The sequence below is a fragment of the Rhincodon typus genome, chromosome 1 (genome assembly GCF_021869965.1).
Source record: "Rhincodon typus isolate 14 chromosome 1, sRhiTyp1.1, whole genome shotgun sequence".
NCBI lineage: Eukaryota > Metazoa > Chordata > Chondrichthyes > Orectolobiformes > Rhincodontidae > Rhincodon > Rhincodon typus.
Window position 1 is genome coordinate 85,595,436 of NC_063332.1, and position 19,840 is coordinate 85,615,275.

The following is a 19,840-nucleotide window of genomic DNA, read 5'->3' on the forward strand; positions in this document are numbered from 1 at the left end:
AAAGAGGCCATCATTTAATTTGTCTATGCAAAGATATAAAACCATCTGCTGTGGTTGGTTTGCTCGCCGAGCTGGCTTGTTAGTTTGCAGACATTTCATTACCCTGCTGGGTAACATCATCTGTGTTGCCTCCAATGAAGCGTTTTAAATTTTCCCGCTTGCTATTTAAACTCTGGGGTCCGTTGAAGTTGATTACCTCATTTCTGGATTTTCATTGCAATAGTGTGTATATAGGGTCTAATTCTGTGTGTTTATTGATGGCCTTCTTGGAGGAGAACCAGGCCGCGAGGAATTCCCATCCCTGTCTCTGCCTGGAGGCCTGGTTCTCCACCAAGGAGGCCATCAATAAACACACGGAATGAGACCCTATATACACACCACTGCAAAGAAAAACCGGAAATGAGGTAATCAACTTCAACGGACCCCAGAGTTTAAATAGCAAGTGGGAAAACACAACAACACTTTATTGGAGGCTGCACTGATGATGTTACCCAGCAGGGTAATGAAAGGGCTGTGAACTAATAAACCAGCTCGGCGAGTGAACCAACTGCAGCATCCACAACCTGAGCTACAAATCTACTCAAGTATATTATATAAAACCATCATTGCTAAATTTGTTGTGCAAAACTATCTTCTTTGTTTAAACAAAAAGCAAAGACAGCTATTTTACCCAGAATGTGCAATTTGGAATTTTACATAATTATCTGACATGACACTTCAACTTTATCCAGTAATTTGTAGTCACCTGTATACGCGTATTGAACTAATGCCCACAATGCATTTGAGTCGACGCCTTCTATCTTTATCTCTTCTTGTTTGGCCTCCCTTACATCATTTGTGAACATTGCAGCGAAGTAGTCTGAAACAGAGGATAGAACCAACCTGGGAACACAAGAAGAAAACCTATTTATAATTTTCAATTTACATAGGTTCATCCATAGTAATGCCTTCCATCTTAAATGAAATGTCAAGCTGCACACAACATTTATAGGTTGTCGGGCATCTTTTCATCTCATTGCCAATGGGTAAGAAAAGAAAACACAAGTATAAAATGCTTTCTTTTAATATCCACACAGCACAATAGTGGCAGAATAAAATACATAATACACTGAGAAAATAACAAAATAGGACCTGAAACTTAAAAGAGAGGGATGATTACAAGGTTGTATTTGTATCTAGGGAACTACTACAAACATAAAATAAAACATAACTTTCCAAAAATATAATTGGCTTCTTTTTGACAGATTCTTATAAAAATGATCAGGAAAATCATAATCGCCTTCTATTTATTATTAGCTACTTATTTCCTAAAGGCACTTCATAAAATGTTTGCAAAAGCCTCTATTATGTTTCCTCAGCAACCATCAACTGTTACATAGAGTGCCACAAATTCCATGAAGGTTGAAACAGGCAATGTTTATATTAGTGCAAAGTACAGTAATTAGGTCTAATGTTGACTTTCCAAAAGGTCAGGACATTGATTTAAATTACATAAATAAGCTTATTGGTACATTTCCCATTTACCTGTGAGCTGGAATCCTCCGGTCTCCAGCTAGTAGCACTACATCACATAATTGCTTGTGTCGAAGGTAGTTTTCCATCTTCTTAAAAGTCTGCTCTGCATGGTTTAATGCTTGAAAACACTCTTCAGGTGCAGAAGGATCCATAGTATGGCATGAGGACAAGGTCTGACTGCTGTTTGAAGTCCTGCTATGAAGAAACCAGATATTACAACTACTATAGCTTGTGATTGAAACAATAAATAATAAGCAAGCCCATTTATAGACTGTTTTACTGTGCTGTACATATACTTTTTGCATGTTTTAAAACACAGCTGAATTACTTTTATGTTCTTAATTTCCTTAACAGTGGTTAAGTGGTTCTTACTTTTCATCAATTGCAATAGTGAAAAGAAATATTGTACTTTCTAAGAGCAACAAATGTTGTCTTTAACATAATGATACATTTCAAGGTGCTTAACAGGTGCATTATCAAAGTGTTAAATCAAGCAGTAGAAGTAGGTACTATGTCAGAAGACAAAAGCTTTGGTCAAAAGATCAGGTTTTACTTAGTGTCATAAAGAAGAGTGAGTTAGACAGGCAAAGAGGTATAGGGAGGTAATAGCTTGGAGCCGAGACAACTGAAGGCATAGTCATCAACAGTGGAGTAACTAATATTAGGAATGCACAAGGGGCCAGAACCAGATATTTGCACAGATATCTCAGGAGGGCTGTGGTGTCAAGCAGACTACAGAGGTTTGCAGGTGGGAGGCAAAGTCCCAGATACAGACTCAGTCATATAGTATGGAAACAAACCCTTCGGTCCAACTTGTCCATGCTGACCAAATTTCCCAAACTAAACTGGTCCAATTTGCGCACGTTTGGCCCAAATCCCTCCAAATCTTTCCTATCCATGTACCTGTCTAAATAGTGAACATGATGAGAAAAGGCTTGATTAAAGCTGGGTAGTTATTTATGATGTGGAATTTTGGATGAGCTTAAGCATACAGAGGTTAGAGTGTGGGACCGGAATCAAGAGAAAACAATTGAGTCTAAAAGTAACAAAGGCATTGATGAGTGGTTACCGTAGTGATAACTTGAGAGGGGGTGAAGTCGGCAAAGTTACGGAGGTGCAAATAGGCAATCATAGCCTGGTAAAAATGACGTTAGGAGCTCAATTCAGAATCAAATGTTAAATATGCCAAGGTTATAAATAGACTGGCTTAATCTTAGAATCTTGCCAGGGAGAGGAATGAAGTTGATTGTCAGGGAATGAAGCTTTGAGGGAGAAAACAGTAAAATGAGGCTTCAGTCTTCCAATATTTAATTGGAAAGGATTTATGCTCATTCGATATTGAATATTGGAAAAGCATTTTGATAAATTAGAAACTTATTCTAAGAAATTAAATTTTCCAGTACATTACTTTATCCCTTCAAATGAACAAGGCTAATCCAGTAAAAGTGGTTCAAAACACCTTAAAGTGAAAGGAAATAGTTTACAAAGTTGTTTGAGATTTAAATCTGGTTGCAATTAATATAAATTACAGTAGCATTGAATTATCAACTTAGGGATAGGAGCACAGATAAAAGGAAAGTTCTACGAGGGGCTCAGGAGATTTGGCCTAAGGAGGTACCCCTCTTCCTCCCAACAACTGCTCACACTCTCAAAACTGTTGGGCTGACTGCTGTCCTTTCGCCAAAAAAATGAAGCAAAGATGGAATGAGGCCCTTAAGTGTCAATTAACTGCCCTTTTAAGGGCCTCAATAGGATAAGGACAGGAAGGCTGTGGTTAACTATCGGGAACAAGTCAGTGTGGTTGGGAGGCAATGGCTATCTTTAAATACGTCATGTAGAGTATAAAAAACAAACAAACAGTCACCCCATGTAATTATTTATAAAATCCAAAATATTTTAAACTTCTTTTAGTGGTTCTATCTTCCAATTATGTTTAACATATTTAAACCACCTAGTCAACCTATTCATCCTCATCCTAAAATGCTTCAAAAATTCCACAGTGGTCATGCAAGGTTCACCACACCACTTTCCTCATCCAGTCCCAAACAAATTCAACACCCCAGCAATGTTGCTGCAGTCAACTAACGAATACCACACTGACATAACACTGGCAGATGCTGGTGTCATTTGAGATGCTTCTTTAGTGCCCAGCTGGAAACTGACCCATGTCTGTTTTCACCGAAACTGTGTCACTGACCCAGGATTTTATTTTCACATGCTGGATCGCCATCCACAGACAGGAGTAGGAATTGCCAGATTACAAGATCATTTCAGCCAGACAACTGTTCACTGCCTCTAAGCTCATGTCAGACCCCAAAAATTGTGCCCATTTGGAGACAGACTCAGTTTTCTAAGAGGAAATAGTTCCTATTGCAAGTGATGAACATAGAAATTAGGAGTAGGGGTCGGCTGCTCAGCACCTCAAGCCTCCTGACTCATTCAATAACATCATAGCTGATCTGATTATTCCCATTTTCACTGTACACATTTGAGTATGTGACAATAAATCATTCATTCAATTAATTCATTCCCACCCATTGCAATAATGTTTCAAACTCTTGCTTATCAAGATTATACCTACCTGTCCCTTAAAAATTTCAAAGAAACTGTTTCTAACACCTTTTGAAGAAAGTTCCAAAGACTTATCATACTCAGAAAACTTTGTCCACACCCCTGCAATAATGATTCTAGTTCTAGAATCTCCCACAAGAAAAATCCTTTCTCGATCCAACCTGTCAAGAGCTCTCAGGATCTTATATATTTCAATCAAGTCACACCTTACTTTGTTTAACGCCAGCCGATAAATAGCTAGTCGGTCCAAACTTACTTCACAAGATAATCCATATTTTCTAAATATTGGTCTGGCACACGTTCTCTGCTTTTAACACATTTACATCCTTCTCTTTGTGCACCTTCTTTGCAGCCATAGCATTGTATTCTTCACTTTGCTTTATTACCCTAATGCACTTTGTATGGTATGATCTGCCTGTACTGCATGCAAAACAAAACTTTTCACTGTATCTCGGTACATGTGACAATAATAAATCAAACCAAAAAATAAAGTCACCGATAGACAATATTCCAGATCTGGTGTCAATCTCCTGTACAATTGAAGCATAACCTCCCTTTGTTTGCATTCAATTTCCCTCACAAAACACAATAGCATTCTATTAACTATCCTAATTACATATTTTATCTGAAATACTAACCTTTTGCAATTCACGCACAAGGACACGCAAATCCCTTTACATCTGAGCAATTTCTCACCATTTAGATAATATGCTTTGTTTATTCTTCATGCCAAAATAGACAACTTCACATTTTCCCACATTACACTCCAGATATATTTATAATTCTATTTGCCAGATCTTTGCTCACTCATTTAAGCCATCTACATTCCTTTGTAGTTTCCTTACATCCTTTTTATATGTTATTTTCCTAACTATCTAAGCGTCAACAGCAAATTTAGCAAACATACTTTTGGTTCCTTCATCCAAATCATTAATATAAATTGCAAAAATTAGAGATCCTAGCATTGATATTTGTAGCATATCATTCTTTATGTTTTTTTTAATTCACTCATGGGACGTGGGCAGTTATGCCAGCATTTATTGACCATGCCTAACTGCCCACCAGAAATGACCCATTTATGACTGCTCTCGGTTTCCTATTTACGGTGTTATCAAATTTTGTGGCCAATATTTCTCCAAACATCACAATGTATTAATTTAATTTTAAAACTCTAGCCCTTTATTTTGTTCTTTAGTAGTTTCTATCAGTTAACCTCTCCAACTAATACTTAAGTCAGTTGCTAAGAATGAACTAGAAACGATTTGAAGTTTACCCCCATCTCAGCAGGCAAGTACACATGTTGTATTCTGCACTCCACTGAAAAGAACTGACTGGGTTAAGAGTCATGGAACACTAACATATAGACCAGTGAAATGGTGGAATTTCAACATCCTGACAAAACAAAATAATTCTGAAGTGCACAAGTCTATGGATATGGAATAGATCAATTAACTCCTACAAAAAAAAGTTAATTGATTCATTGATCAACAGGAGACAATTATTTGGAAATAATGACATTAGTGGGGACAAAGTTGTTTACCCTGTGGGAGAAAAAGCAAAAGTTCAAAATACCTGTTACTTATTCAACTATGCTTTTACTTGAGTTGATCAATTCATGTTGTGCAATCTTTCCAATACTTGTGTTACCCAAAGCATTTTGCAAAGTACATGCAGGTATTTTAAACAAACACTTACCAAAAGGAAAACATTTTGTACAAACACAGAAAATAACATCCAGCTCATAAGAATCATTGTTACTGGTCAAATTGCATATAAAAGCAACCCATATGAGCACCAGAAATACTTTTTGTTTTGAATCTGGGAAATCTTGTAAAAAGTAACCAGTACAGGATAGACCTTCTCTGCCTGAATACTATTTATCCAACTGGATCCCTGGGGTACAGCTGCTTGCAGAGCTTTAAGGTACAAAATCATAAGTTACTGGGAAGGACTGCCTGGTGGGAATTGGCAGCATACCCTGGTACAGCATCAGAAAGTCTTCTGGAGAGACAAGGCTCAATAGTAGATTTGTCTCCCCTGCGTTCAAACCATTACTCACATCTTCCTGGCCAAGTTTATTGTATTTGCATTTACATCCTTTTATTTATGTCTGACTTCCCCTCTGGTGCAGTGACAAGTGTCTCATTGGCTTTCAGGAGCTTCTGGTTCTGTTTTGGTAGTGGAGGCTGCAGCAGTAGCCGACCGTATATAACTAATATGTTGTTAGGTTGGGTCATTTAGGGATGAGGTGGCAGTTAAAAGTTCCATTCTGATTTTGCGCCAATAGCAAAATCTGTCTGAAAATTTTCACTTCAAAAAGCAAAATCTTAAGGCTAAAGAATATTTAAAATTGACTATTGCTTCTAAATTGTAGTGAGGACTGAGGCAACGTTCATTTAAGATAATTCCTCCACTCATACTCAATTTGTTTATTTTTAATTATCTATAATTTTTAAAAAAGTTGATCAAAACTCCTACATTAAGTTGACAAGATGCAATATATTAAATTAGTGATGCATTTCCAGTCAATATTCACCAGCCCTGAACCTTGCCCATTACTTAAGCAAATGCATATATACTATCCTAATTGTCCCACAGTGACCTCCAACAATCATGACGAAAATCCATGTTCTAATTAGAACAAGGTTAGCAACAGAACCATAAAGATAGCTGAAGTACTCAAAATCTAGATTTGCTCTTTCCCCACATGAATAATTAAAATCATGTGTTTGAAGAAAATTTACCAATTTTGTCTATTTTGCAAAGTGATACTTTTTAAAGGGGCTGAGTAAAGCTTTTTTCCTTTAAAAAAAGGCCATTGAGCATGACCACAAACTAAGCATTTTGGTAAATTATGTTTTCTCTTTAAAAAAAAAAACAGCTTATTTCAAAAGCACAATCTTAAATTTGCACTTACAGTCAAGACTATTTTTCTCCCCTTCAAGGACTCCTCTTTAGATTTTCTCAAGGGCTACATTTTAGTTTTTGGAGCTGACTTTTCATTATAACTAACTCATTTACTATACGATACAGTCATGCAGTGAGAATACCTCTTGTACTTATTTGTATTGGTAAATGGGATATTTGGACACACACAAATAGAATTCCTACAGTCCAGAAGCAGGCCATTTGGCCCATCGAGTCTACACAGACCCTCCAAAGAGCATCCCTCCTAGACCCACGCCATACCCTAAACACTATGGGCAATTTAGCATAGCCAATCCACCTATCCTGCACACCTTTGGATTGCAGGAGAAAACCGGAGCACCTGGAAGAAATCCATGCAGACACGGGGTGAATGTGCAAACTTCACATAGACAGTCACCCAAGGCTGGAATTGAACCCAGGTCCCTGGCACTGTGAGGCAGGAGTGCTAACCACTGAGCCACCGAGACTCATTTATCAATTTCCTCAATAATCCATTAATTCTCCATTAAACTTAAAGATACAACACACAAGGAAAGCATTCAATTCCTAGACACCACATTGTTTAACCTGGCACAAGACAGCAGGCATAAATTAACGTTTCAGTTACAAGCAGAGGAGAAAACTAGCCTCTGACTAGATGAGCAGCTCCTCACCATCCCTTTTCATCCTATTTTTGGGGGTGACTTCTCTTTTGCTGGAAGCTCTCGAGAGTCAATTTTCCCAGATGATTTAGGGAATTTTTGGAACACATTCACCTGCTGGCCGCATGTATTTTGAGTGCTGATTTGCACCAGTATGGAAATACTGTAGTTGCACATTCCCCTGCAGTCTTGACACATTTCTCTGACAGCACACAACACTGTACCGATAAACACAGAAACCTCCATCACTGATAAGATAACATGCTTATCCAAGAGGGTTTCACAGCATAACTAGGCTTGCAAAGATCAAGTAGGCTACAAACTAAAAATATCTTTTACATTTTTAAACAAAAGGTTTAAAATCGGGAATTGCATTGTGGGGGTACTAGATTCGGAAAATAACTGCACAGATCTTAGTTATGAATTCATCAACTTTAATAAATTGATGAGTCATATGCCCTAATGGGTCAGCAAATCAGTATAAATTGATGTCTGAAACACAGTAAAAAAAAAAAAAATGGTATTTTGCCAACAATTTATTTATAACTTTACACTATTTTTGACTTTACAGTGCCAATTATTTAACTACTGTAATTATTTCTTCTATAGATATATTTGTACTTAGTTATCTTTAAATATTGTGCTATGAGCTGTTTGATATCATGTGCCTATTTGGATCTGCTAATATGATTTTGCTGAAACAAAGGCTAAAATTAAAATAAAAAAGTAAATATACATTTTACTGATGGCAATTTCTGGACCGGCATACCTGGTTTATAACATTTACCAGATATAGTATTCCAACCATCTTCATGTACTACAGACCATTATCAAATAATATGAAACATGCACAAATTATTCAATAGGTATTACAGTAATTACTGAAAAGGAAAACTTTTGTTTTACATTTAATGTCTTGCCCATGTAAACAATGCCTGCATGCTTATTTAAACAATTCTAATTTTAAAAATAATAAGAAATAACAACACTGATAAAGTTGTTAATACAACTGAATGATGTAATAATTATATCAATCGTTTTGTAAAATATGATGTTTTTGGAACACAATCTGTTCTTTAAGACAAAGCATAGACAAAGCAACGATGACAATTATGATGTATATGAGTGGTGCCTTTTCTTTCTAAAATAATGTATTCCTTTAAAGAAATAGTATTAAAGAGATATTTTAATTGTCTCAAAAATCTACTGCACTGTATAATGAATGACTAATAGAAACTGATTGAAGAGCTGAAATATTACACGACCATGGTTACTGAGTTAATGTACTTAGCCTCCTGTATAATTTAACTGTGTTAATTCAACAAATCAGATATTCTTTTAAAAGTACACATTACATTTTTATTCCATATATGTACACTATGCGCAATGTTATTAGCATTATTTATGCTATATATCAACACATCTATTAAAAAGTATCATTTCCTATGCAATGTCACAATTTAGGGAAAATGGTGATGTAGTGGTAATGTCACTGGACTAGTAATCTAGAGGCTCAAGCCATTGCTCTGGGGACAGAGATTCAAATCCCATCACAACAGCTGTTGTAATTTAAATTTAATGATTAAATTTGGAATTGAAAACTAGTCTCAGTAATGGAGACCATGAAATGATCATCAAGTATGATAAAAATCCATTTGATTCATTAAACATCTTTTAGGGGAGGAATTCAGTCCTTACCTGGTCGAGCCTACATGTGACTCCAAACCCACAGCAATGCAGTTGATCCTGAACTGTCTTTGAAATGGCCCAACAAGTCAGTCAGTTGTGACAATCAGGGACTGGCAAAAAATGCCCACATCCCTTGAAAAGATTGAAGCAGCACAACACATATGGGTACTATATGTCATTGCAAGATAACTTTGGGAAACCAGTTGTATTATTTTTCTTTATAAAATTAGAACCAAAGAATTTTAAAGAAGTTCTTGCTATAATACTGGGGGAAATCCATAGAGTCCACAGAATCCCTACAGTGTGGAAACAGGCCCTCTGCCCAACAAGTCCACATCGACCCTCGGAGCATCCCACCCCGACCCATCCCTATAACCTACCTAATCTACACATCCCTGAACACTACGGGCAATTTAGCATGGCCAACCCACTTAGCCTGCACATCTTTGGACTGTGGGAGGAAACCGGAGCACCCGGAGAAAACCCACGCAGACACGGGGAGAACATGCAAACTCCACACAGACAGCCGCCCGAGAGTGGAACTGAACCCGGGTCCTTGGTGCCGTGAGACAGCAGTGCTAACCACTGAGCCACCAATATGTAGTACTAAGGTAAACAAAATCTAATTTGTACTCATTTACTTCTATTTTCTTGAAAGATGTTTGATTCATTCAGATAAAAATTGTACAATGATATTTTCCAAATCTGCACTATGTTGTAATCATGCATTGTTTTCTGTGCAATAGTTCACACCTGACATGCAGAGTGGGGTGTTAATATGCTATTTTGCTGCACTGTAGTCTCTCAGTTTAAAAAAGAAACTATTTACTCTGTCATACATTATATAAATTTACAGCCAATTATTATTCATGTACCAGGCAACTGTTCAAATATTTAACCCTGAATTTTATTTGCATGCTATAAAAGTTCATATTTATCATAGTACACTCATAGGTTATATATGTGACACAACACCATAAAAATGAAGGCACATGAAAATTTTTAGTATAAGCTCAGCTTTTATACTGATACATGGGCAAACACAACACAGGCATTAAAAAAAAAAACAGACATTTTACAGATTTCCAGATCAATGGGATGAAAACGATAAAATTCATTTAATTAGCATTATTGGCACTTGCTTCATTTAAATTTTGATTCCTAACCTGCACGAACTGCTGTCCGTTTCATTCTCTTCTTCGCTCCCTTCATCGTCAGCTTCATGCTTGTTGTGCCAATGTGTGCCCTCGCAACTGTCAGCAGTAAACTCAAAGACAGGAAGATCTGGAGCATTGGGTGTATGCCAAGGTGGTGAATTTTGAATTTCCTGTTGGCTGGGTCTCTGGCAGTTAATGGAGGCCACTGGCAAAGGCAAGTGCCCAGGGTCTAAGAATTTCCTTCCACTATTTGATGTGCCTTGTTCTTTGTTCCAAAAATCTCCCCGGCGACTGTCGCTGGATGTAGTAGGTTGGGATGCAGGGTGACCAAACCACCGCCAACGGATGCGTAAAATCTGCTTCACATCAAATTCTTTGCGAGAAACAGACATTCTCTGATCACCTAAACAATTGTCAAGGCAACAGAGCAGCTCTGCTGTACCGTAAGACAGCAGCAGTATATAGCACAGCTCTCTCTAAATAGAAATGCTTTCCAGATTCCTGCTTCTGGCTGACTGAAACAAGATTGCTTTCACATGGAAATAAAGTCTCCCTAAAGATCCACCATCAGAATATCAACTAATGACAATGATGATGAGGATAATGTGAAGAGGAGGCAAGGACAAACCCCTGCTTTCTATCAAGTGCAACTCTTAATCAACCTACACTACGACAATCAATTGCACTTCAAGTCGCCTTCATTTCTATAACCCAACCAGCTGCTTTCAAGAACAGTGACAGCATTCATTAAACTCTTTTTGAAAGCTGAACACCACCACTCCCCTTCCTCTGAACCACAAATGAATGCAAGAGCAACTTGTATGTAGCAACCTATCACAGTCTTTTCCAATCACATTCCCCCTTCTGTTATGTTAATGCTTTGATTATCCTCCTTGCCATCTTACTTCACTGCAAGATACACAATAAAACTAAATTCAGTTTTTTGAGCATCTTTGAAAATTAAGTTTTCAATTTAACAAAACATACCGTTTTGAAGTATAATAAAATTTGTTTAATTAAATTGTGGAAATGAGAACATAAAAAGGTAACCAAGCTGCAGGGAGTGAGACATGAAATGTTACAATTAACGTGTGGAAAGTGCTTCAGTTTTCGGAAGCATTACATAGAGTCACAAAGTTGTACAGCCAACCAGATATCCTAAATTAATCTATTCCCATTTGCCAGCATTTGGCCCATATCCTTCTACACACTTCTTATTCATCCAGACGCCTTTCAAATATTGTAATTGTACCAGCCCCCACCACTTCCTTGGCAGTTCATTCCATGCACTCACCACTTCTGCACAAAAAAGTTGCCCCTTAGGTCCCTTTTAAATTTTTCTTAAACTTATGCACTGTATTTTTAGATTCCTCTACCCTGGGGAAAAGACCTTTACTATTCATCCCAACCTTGATTAAATGGGCTGATGGGCTGAGGAGTGACAGATGGAGTTTAATCAAGATAAATTTTGGTAGGGAAATTCAGGGCAGGACTTACACACTTAATGGTAGGTCCTGGGGAGTATTGCCGAACAAAGAGACCATGGAGTGCAGGTTCATGGTTCCTTTCAAGTGGAGTCGCAGGTAGACAGGGTAGTGAAAAAGGCATTTGGTATGCTTGCCTTTACTGGTCAGTGCATTGAGCAGAGCAGTTGGGGGTCATGTTGCAGCCATACAGGACATTGTTTAGGCCACTTTTGGAACACTGCATCCAATTCTGGTCTCCCTGCTGTAGGAAAGAAGTTATGAAACTTGAAAGGATTCAGAAAAGATTTACAAGGAGGTTGTCACGGCTGGAGGGTTTGAGCTACAGGGAGAGGCTGAACAGGCTGGGGCTCTTTTCCCTGGAGCATCAGAGGCTGAGGGGTGACCTCATAGAGGTTTATATAAAAACAAAATCACAACATCATGGGCTGGATTCTGAGGAGTGGCAGATTGCATTCATGAGAGCAGATTCTGATCATAGCTCCTTAAGAATTGTGGCGACATCCTTCCATTCTGACAGTTTTCTCATACAGTCGGGGAAGGCAAACTATGCTCTCTTTTCACAGCAGTCAGTTGCTGTATTCTCTACTGAAGGGAGTCAGGTGCAGCAGCAGGATAGGGAAGGTTGGGGGGGGGAAGGTTGGGGGAGAAGGATTTTGCGGGGAGGCGGTGATTGTTCAGGTCCTGAGGGAATGTAGTTGGAGGGGGAAGTTTGAGAGCTAAGTATGGGGTCTGTTAAATCCTATTAGTCTGATGGTTACTTTTGATCAGTTTCAATCCACTTCCAAAACCATTACTATTGTGTAATTTGATATATTTTGACTGTCATTGATACCAGTGCTTCTGCTCCTTCATAATTCTGGCTGAAACAGTTAAGCATTTGTCCTCTCTAGGGTGTCGAGTAGCTCTTAAAGCAGCTAGCACAGCAATCAGAAATTACAACATAGCTGGAGGCTATTCAGTCTATCACAGTTCTGCGATACTGTTTTTTTTAGCTGAAGCTATCAATTTAATACCTTTACTGAGTTCTTCTAATTTTAATTTACTCTCTTCCTTTACAAATAACCATTCAATTTGATAAATTGAAAGTATATACTTTAATAGCCACATGTAGTAAAATAATTCTGAAATCTAAATTCGATGGCTTCTGAAAATGTACATGAAGATTTCAATGCACAATTAACATAGGCCTGATGATATCAATGCAGGCAGCATGCGACTTGTGTTACATACTCATTTCATCAACCTGAGAACCAAGTTAGGACACCCAAAGGCTGTATTGATTGTACTGCTCAGATGCCTCAGCATGGGGCTAATACTATAAATTCCTAGCACCATTTAAAGTCAGCCTGTCTCTCTTAAAGGAGAAGTGTATTAATGTTGCAGCAGTGTGGGTGGTCAAGGAGGAAATTATTCAGATTTGGGAAACATTGAAGAATGACTTAACCTGCGAGATAATGTATTCCAAGATTTTTGGAGTATGTACTGGAGGCCTTGTGAAGCTGGTTGTGGTAGTGGTGGTGGTTTGGGAGGGGGTGCTGGCGGTGCCTTCCAAGCATGCTCGTAAGGCAGGGACAACCATGGCAAACAATACCGGCAATCAAGATCAAGAACCAATGTGAAGTGCCGTAAAACATTAAATGATCTCGCACAAGTGGTGAAGGTCATCTTCAAATGCCACATCCTATGAGCTACACCACTCGCCTCAGATAAATATGAAAAATCACAACACACCCAACATTCACGTACCAACAATCTGTATGACTTGGTGTCTTATCCTTGACATTCAATGCTCCAATCAATCCAAGTTTAGCACTGCTGTAAGTCTCACTACCTACATCTCACAACTTCTATGTACTAACTGTTCAACCATGACTGTCAGGTTACCCAAAGAAATAGCACATCATTCAAATATACACTTAAAATCTCTCTTGCAAGGCACCAGGAGGCAACAATACTGAACTGGAGAGCCAGGCACAACTACATGCTCCAAACCACACAATCAAGTCTGTCCTGGTCATTCTTGGTACATTTAAGACTGAGACTGTGGTCAGTGGTGATGGCCTAATGGTTTTACCGCTGGACCAGAGACCCAAATCACATTCAAATACCGCCATGGCAGATGGTGGAATTTGAATTCAATAAAATCCTAGAATTAAGAATCTAATGACAACCATGAATCCATTGTTAATTGTCAGGAAAAACCCATCTGGTTCACTAAATGTCCTTTAGGGAAGGAAACTGCCACCTTTACCTGGTCTGGCCTACACGTGACTCCAGACCCACAGCAATGTGGTTGACTCTGAACTGCCCTTTGGGCAATAAATGGTGCCAAGCCAGCAACACCCTCATCCCGTGAATGAATAAAAAAAAGTGATGCAGCCATAGCATTGAAAAAGACAGTATCCACATACCTAATTCTTTCTCTCCCATCACACCCTCATCGCACACTGATGTCTAATGTACCGACTACAAATAGTGCAAGTATCACCTCTTGATTTTCCCTCCTGCCTGTGCCAAAGACTTACTCATGCTTTCCTCCTTTCAGATACTAAACAAGTATAACTTGGTCAGGTATTAGCAAAACAGCAAAGAAAATGCAGCATCGCTCAATTCCCACAAGGTCAGACACCGATACTGCATATAATTTCAAGTTGGGATCTGTGGTGAGACTCTGGCATAAGTGGCCTGAAGCCAGGAAAGGGTAGTACAAGTGCCAGCACACCAAAAGGTGAGACCACACATTTCTGCTGTTAATCACGGAGATGAGCACATGATGTGACCAATGGTGATCGGTAGACACAACAAAATGTTACTGTACCTTCATGCAATGCGGGTGTCACTGACGAGTTCAGCATTTATTGCCTAACCTAATTGTCTTGAGGACGTGGCAGCCCTTGTGCACTCACAATGCTGCTAGGAAGGGAGGTCCAGGATTCTGACGCACAACAACAAAAGAGCAGTGAGATGGATCCAAACCAGGATGGCGTGTAGCTTGGAAGGGAACAGGAACGTGGTTATGCTCCCATATATTTGCTGCCCTTAACCTTCAAGGTGGTATGGATTGCATGTTTAAAGGTTGCTGTCTGAGGAGGCTTGTAGATGGTAAGCCCTATGTGTCAGTGTTGGAGGGATTGAGCTTCGAAGGTGATAAACTGGGTGCCAATCAAGTAGGTTGCAATGATTTTCTGCCTATGGTTATACAGTAACTGGATATTGAGGGAGCAGAATTCCTTTTAGTTCCAGCAAGACAGTTAGGGTTGACATTCAATGCCCAGAACTTGATGCACGAACAGTCATGGATATCTTGCACCACAGGGAATCATGCAACCCTCAAGAAACCACGTGCTCGTTTAAGTAACTCTTCTCCGGCAACAGAATGAATGAAAACTTATTATTTATCAATGAATAGAGAACCTTTTGTGACCTTGCATTTGCATCAATTGTTAGCAAACTGAATTCACCTAAATATCTCCAGCTCCAGCCTGAAAAGAACCAGATGGACTAACATTATTATGTTACAGCCACTAGTAGGGGGGTCCTAGCCACCCTCTCAGGTTGCAGTTGTGACCATATCAGCTGGCCTCCCTACTGAAGTGCAAAAGTCTTGCACGTAATTCTTTTGAGTTTCAGGTATGAGATTTGCTTCATGAACATCCTTGAGGTCTATGGTCTCTTCTTGAGAGGCCTTCTTCCTCACCTCCTCCCTCTTCTGGCAATTTGTTTGGCTCTATGTAGCCTCTGTTCATTCCCCAAGCCATATTGGATTCAAAGCAGAATGTATTCCTGTGCATTCATGTCAGGGAGCAATAGATTTGTGCAGAAGTCTTGAGGTAATCACAAAGGTTCTTCAGCACTTCCCAACCTGCTCCCGGCACACTCATGTAACATGAAACATATGCAGAAAACACTGAACAATTTTCAAGTCAAAACAAAAGCCAAAAATAAACAAACATGCGAGTTGATAACCCCTTTAAGTTACACTGATGACGGGTCCCAAGTTTCTGAACTCATGTCAAGAGCAGACATAAGCTGGAAAATGGAATTCCAACATGGCACACATATGACCTCATGTTCTGCCTTTTCTCCATTCTTCTGGTGGATACTCACTGACTGCTGACTAATGCCAAACCAATATGGAAACTGGCACAATTTGCCCATAAGTGTGTGCCTGCTGTGATTGCTATTTTGGAGTTCTAAACACAACTGTAACTTCCTCCTCTCCACAAAATCGATGCAATTTTCATCTTTCATGTCCTTAGGACCCTTGCTAGAATGACCATTTTAATTTATCTCCTAATGGTATATCTGAGTCTATGAACTAAAAACTTGGGCATGCCAAATTCTAAGCACTGTAAGTATGCTGTGGTAGGACATTACACAGGTCAGTACTCCAAGTTCCAAATCTGGGATTGATTGTAGGGTCTGCAGGAGGAACAGAATGCTTCAGTGACCACAAGCAGGTCAGAAGATACATACGTCATGAGTAATGGCAGAAACTTTAGTCTTTTTGGGATTATTTTGTTTAAATTCATGAGATGTGGGCTTCTCTGAGAAGACTAGGAATTATTTCCCATCCCTAACTGACATTAATGGAGTGTCTATGCCACTTCAGACAACAAGTTGGAGTTGGCCATGTTGCTCTTGGCCTGGAGCCACATCTAGGCCATGCTGGGTAAAGACAGCAGATTTCCTTCCCTAAAGGACATGAGTAAATCAAATAAATTTACAACAAACAATGGCAGTTCAAATAGCACCACTACTACAATGATATTTTTATTCCAGATATAATTAACAAGGGAATGTGAACCCCAGCAACTATTGTGGAATCTGAACTCACGTCATCACGTCATTTGTCCACACCTCTGGATTATTTGTCAAGTAATTTAATCACTATGTCAACATAACTCAGTCCTAGCCTGAATCAAGTGGGAAGATTGTGAAGCTCAGAAGTGGTGGTGGGGTGTGGAGAGGAGTCTAATGGGTCATGGCCAGGACCTAAGGGGGAGAAATCTGGGTGGATCTTAGAGATCAGGATGAGGAATGTAGTTGAAGATTTCATGACCAGTGTAGTGATGAACGGGATAAATGCTTACGACTTGTTATAAATTATGGGATATTGTAAACTGTCTGTGGGAAAACCAATTAACTACCTCAAGCTAAACCAGAATTGGAAGAGGGATCAGAAACAGACAATAATCTATTGGCATGTACAAATGTTTACTGCTTGCTTCAGATGCAGTTCTTTTTTGACCTTTACCCCAAGATAATCTCTGGCATAAATTCATGGTAGAAACATGACTGCACGCATTGGATGCAATTTTTTGCCAGAACTGACATCTGTAATACATAAACAACAAATGCCAACAATCCCAATTTTAGCCTGATGCCTCCTTATGCCAACTTGCTAAGGCTGAACTGGATTTTTCACAACCTTGGTGACAGAAATGAACCACATCTTTTGTGGTTTCACCATATTACTAAGATCACTTGGTTTCAAATCCATATCATCCAATTTTGATCCTTTATCATCACCTTTAAACTGAAACTTTCATCCATGACCCTTTGTTCTCTTTGGAAAAACTATTCCAATGCTCTCCGCCAGATGATCATCTTCCGTTATCCATAAATTTAAGGTTAGCTAATGCAAAACATCCCATTTAGAATTTATGATAAACTCAAATCAGGAAGATCTAGACATGAGCCAAGTGAAGGTGGTAAATTCTACACTTCTTTTTGGTTGGAAATCTGATAGTCAATGGAAGGAAATTGTAGAAGCAGATGACAAGGGTCGCAGAACTTCTTTTCACTACAGAGCATTTTGCTCTTTCCTTAAAAATAATTTTGTGTCTTAACTCTCACCAAATATCATTCACATTTCACTCTTGTAATGAGGAGTTACATTGGCCTGATTGAGAAATGCCTCAATATTAAAACTTTCATCCTTGATTTCAAATCTTTTCATGGAGGAATACAGCCCAAGCCTGGTCTTTTATACATCTACAATTTTAAACATTCTGTCATTGGCAGCCATGCGTGCAATTCCTTCCCCAAACCTCTCCAACTCTCAATCCTCTTTTAAGATGCTCCTTAAAATCTCTGTGTCATAGAGTTGTACAACATGGAAACAAACCCTTTGGTCCAACTGCTTCACGTGGCCATGTTCCCAAACTAAACTAGTCCCACCTGCCTGCATTTGGCCCATATCCCTCCAAACCTTTCCTATTCATGGACTTATCCTAATGTCTTTCAAATGCTGTAATTGTACCTGCATCCACCACTTCCTCTGGCAGTTCACTTCACACACTAACTACTCTCTAGGTAAAAAAGTTGTGCCTCATGTCTTTTTTAAATTTTTCTCCTATATCTTGAAGCAATTTGAATTTTTCCAACATTTGACTTATCAGGCATTCAGATTTTGTGAACATGGATTTTTTCCCCTCAGATAATTCTGCAGAAGAACTGCATTTCTATAAGCTGTCATAAACAACTACCCTTATAACATAAATAATACCACCACTGCAAGTACAACAAAGAAGTTAAGATCACTTACCAACATTCAGGTTTTTAATTTCCTATAGCTGAACATGAGAAAATGCATCCCAAAACAATGCAATCACTTCAGTCATTCTGAAAAACAAAAGATTTCATATGAAGTCTCTCAAAATAATACAATTACTTTAGTGTGATTCAGAACTCTAAGTGATAATAACTTGGGCACTCTTCATGAAAAATAGCAAGATATTTTCATACAAGAATTAAAGTAATTGAAAAGTCATCAAATACAACAGAAATATACTTAACTATTTCTCAAACCAGTCTTTAACCAATGTAGAAACATAACATATGATCAAGTAACTTTTGAACATCTCTTATCAGTCCACCCCCATCTGTTTCACCTTAATTTCTCAATGATGTTCGATTTTTCCAATATTTGACTCAACATTGGTCATGGTAGAGGACTTATGTTATGAGTTTGCACAAATAATTTAAAAATGAATGGATAGTATGAATAAAGGCGATATTAATAAAATTAATCAGAAAACCAAAGCATTGCAAAAGAAAACTGGCAAATCACAATCATAGAGACAGAATCATATAGAATAGAAAGTCATTTGTGCTGTTTCTTAGAAAAAAATCTATTTCCCCACTCTTTGCCTAAGTTAACCATTTCAAATACACAAATTCCCAACCATCAGTTACTGCCAAATCTGCTTCCATCATCTTTTTGGGAAGTGCATTCCAGATCACAATAACTCGCTGCATTCTCTTCACTTCCCACTGGATCCATTGCTAATTGTTTCTGGTCACTAAATGCTCTACCACTTGAGATAAAAGGTATCTGATTTATATACTTTTTTTTTAAATACTTAGAGCTTGGATTTTGAACTAGTTGCATGTGGGTGTTGGTCTATTTTCGTGAAGAAGTTTAAAAATTTACTAGGTCAGTTTTCTGGAACCACGATTTTAAAATCTCTCTCCTGGAGTACTAATGTAACTTTGTTTTTACTTTCGGGTTTCAATGACTGGACAGAGCAAAACAAAAGTCAAGCGATTAGCCTATCAGAATCTAGGATGAGCAGGTTTTCTTTTACATTCTAGTTGAAAAGCTTAGCAATTTGAAAGGAACCTGATTGAAGTCTGAATTACATTTAGTCTCACTACAGAAAACACCAATTTGGGTACAAGAGATAGTAGGAACTGCAGATGCTGGAGAATCCGAGACAACAAGATGCAGGGCTGTATGAACACAGCAGGCCAAGCAGCATCATAGGAGCAGAGAGGCTGACGTTTCGGGCCTAGACTCTTCATCAGAAAAGGGGAAGGGGAAGGGGGTTCTGAAATAAATAGGGAG

The 19,840-nt window shown here is 38.6% G+C and overlaps 1 protein-coding gene across 3 annotated transcripts in view; it reads right to left on the reverse strand.

The window, feature by feature from the left end:
• LOC109936617 (kelch-like family member 5) overlaps nt 1-19,840 on the reverse strand; it is a 147,426-nt gene that overhangs the window by 77,494 nt on the left and 50,092 nt on the right. For 2 of the 3 annotated variants that reach the window (XM_048618139.1, XM_048618264.1), the window contains exons 2-4: nt 18,539-18,615; nt 1,525-1,710; nt 746-882 (exon numbers count right to left, since the gene is read on the reverse strand). In XM_048618139.1, the coding sequence (XP_048474096.1) occupies nt 746-882; nt 1,525-1,667 (280 nt within the window). In that variant the 5' untranslated portion in view covers nt 1,668-1,710; nt 18,539-18,615. The remainder of the gene's footprint in view (nt 1-745; nt 883-1,524; nt 1,711-18,538; nt 18,616-19,840) is intronic. The other variant, XM_048618199.1, reaches the window with a different exon arrangement.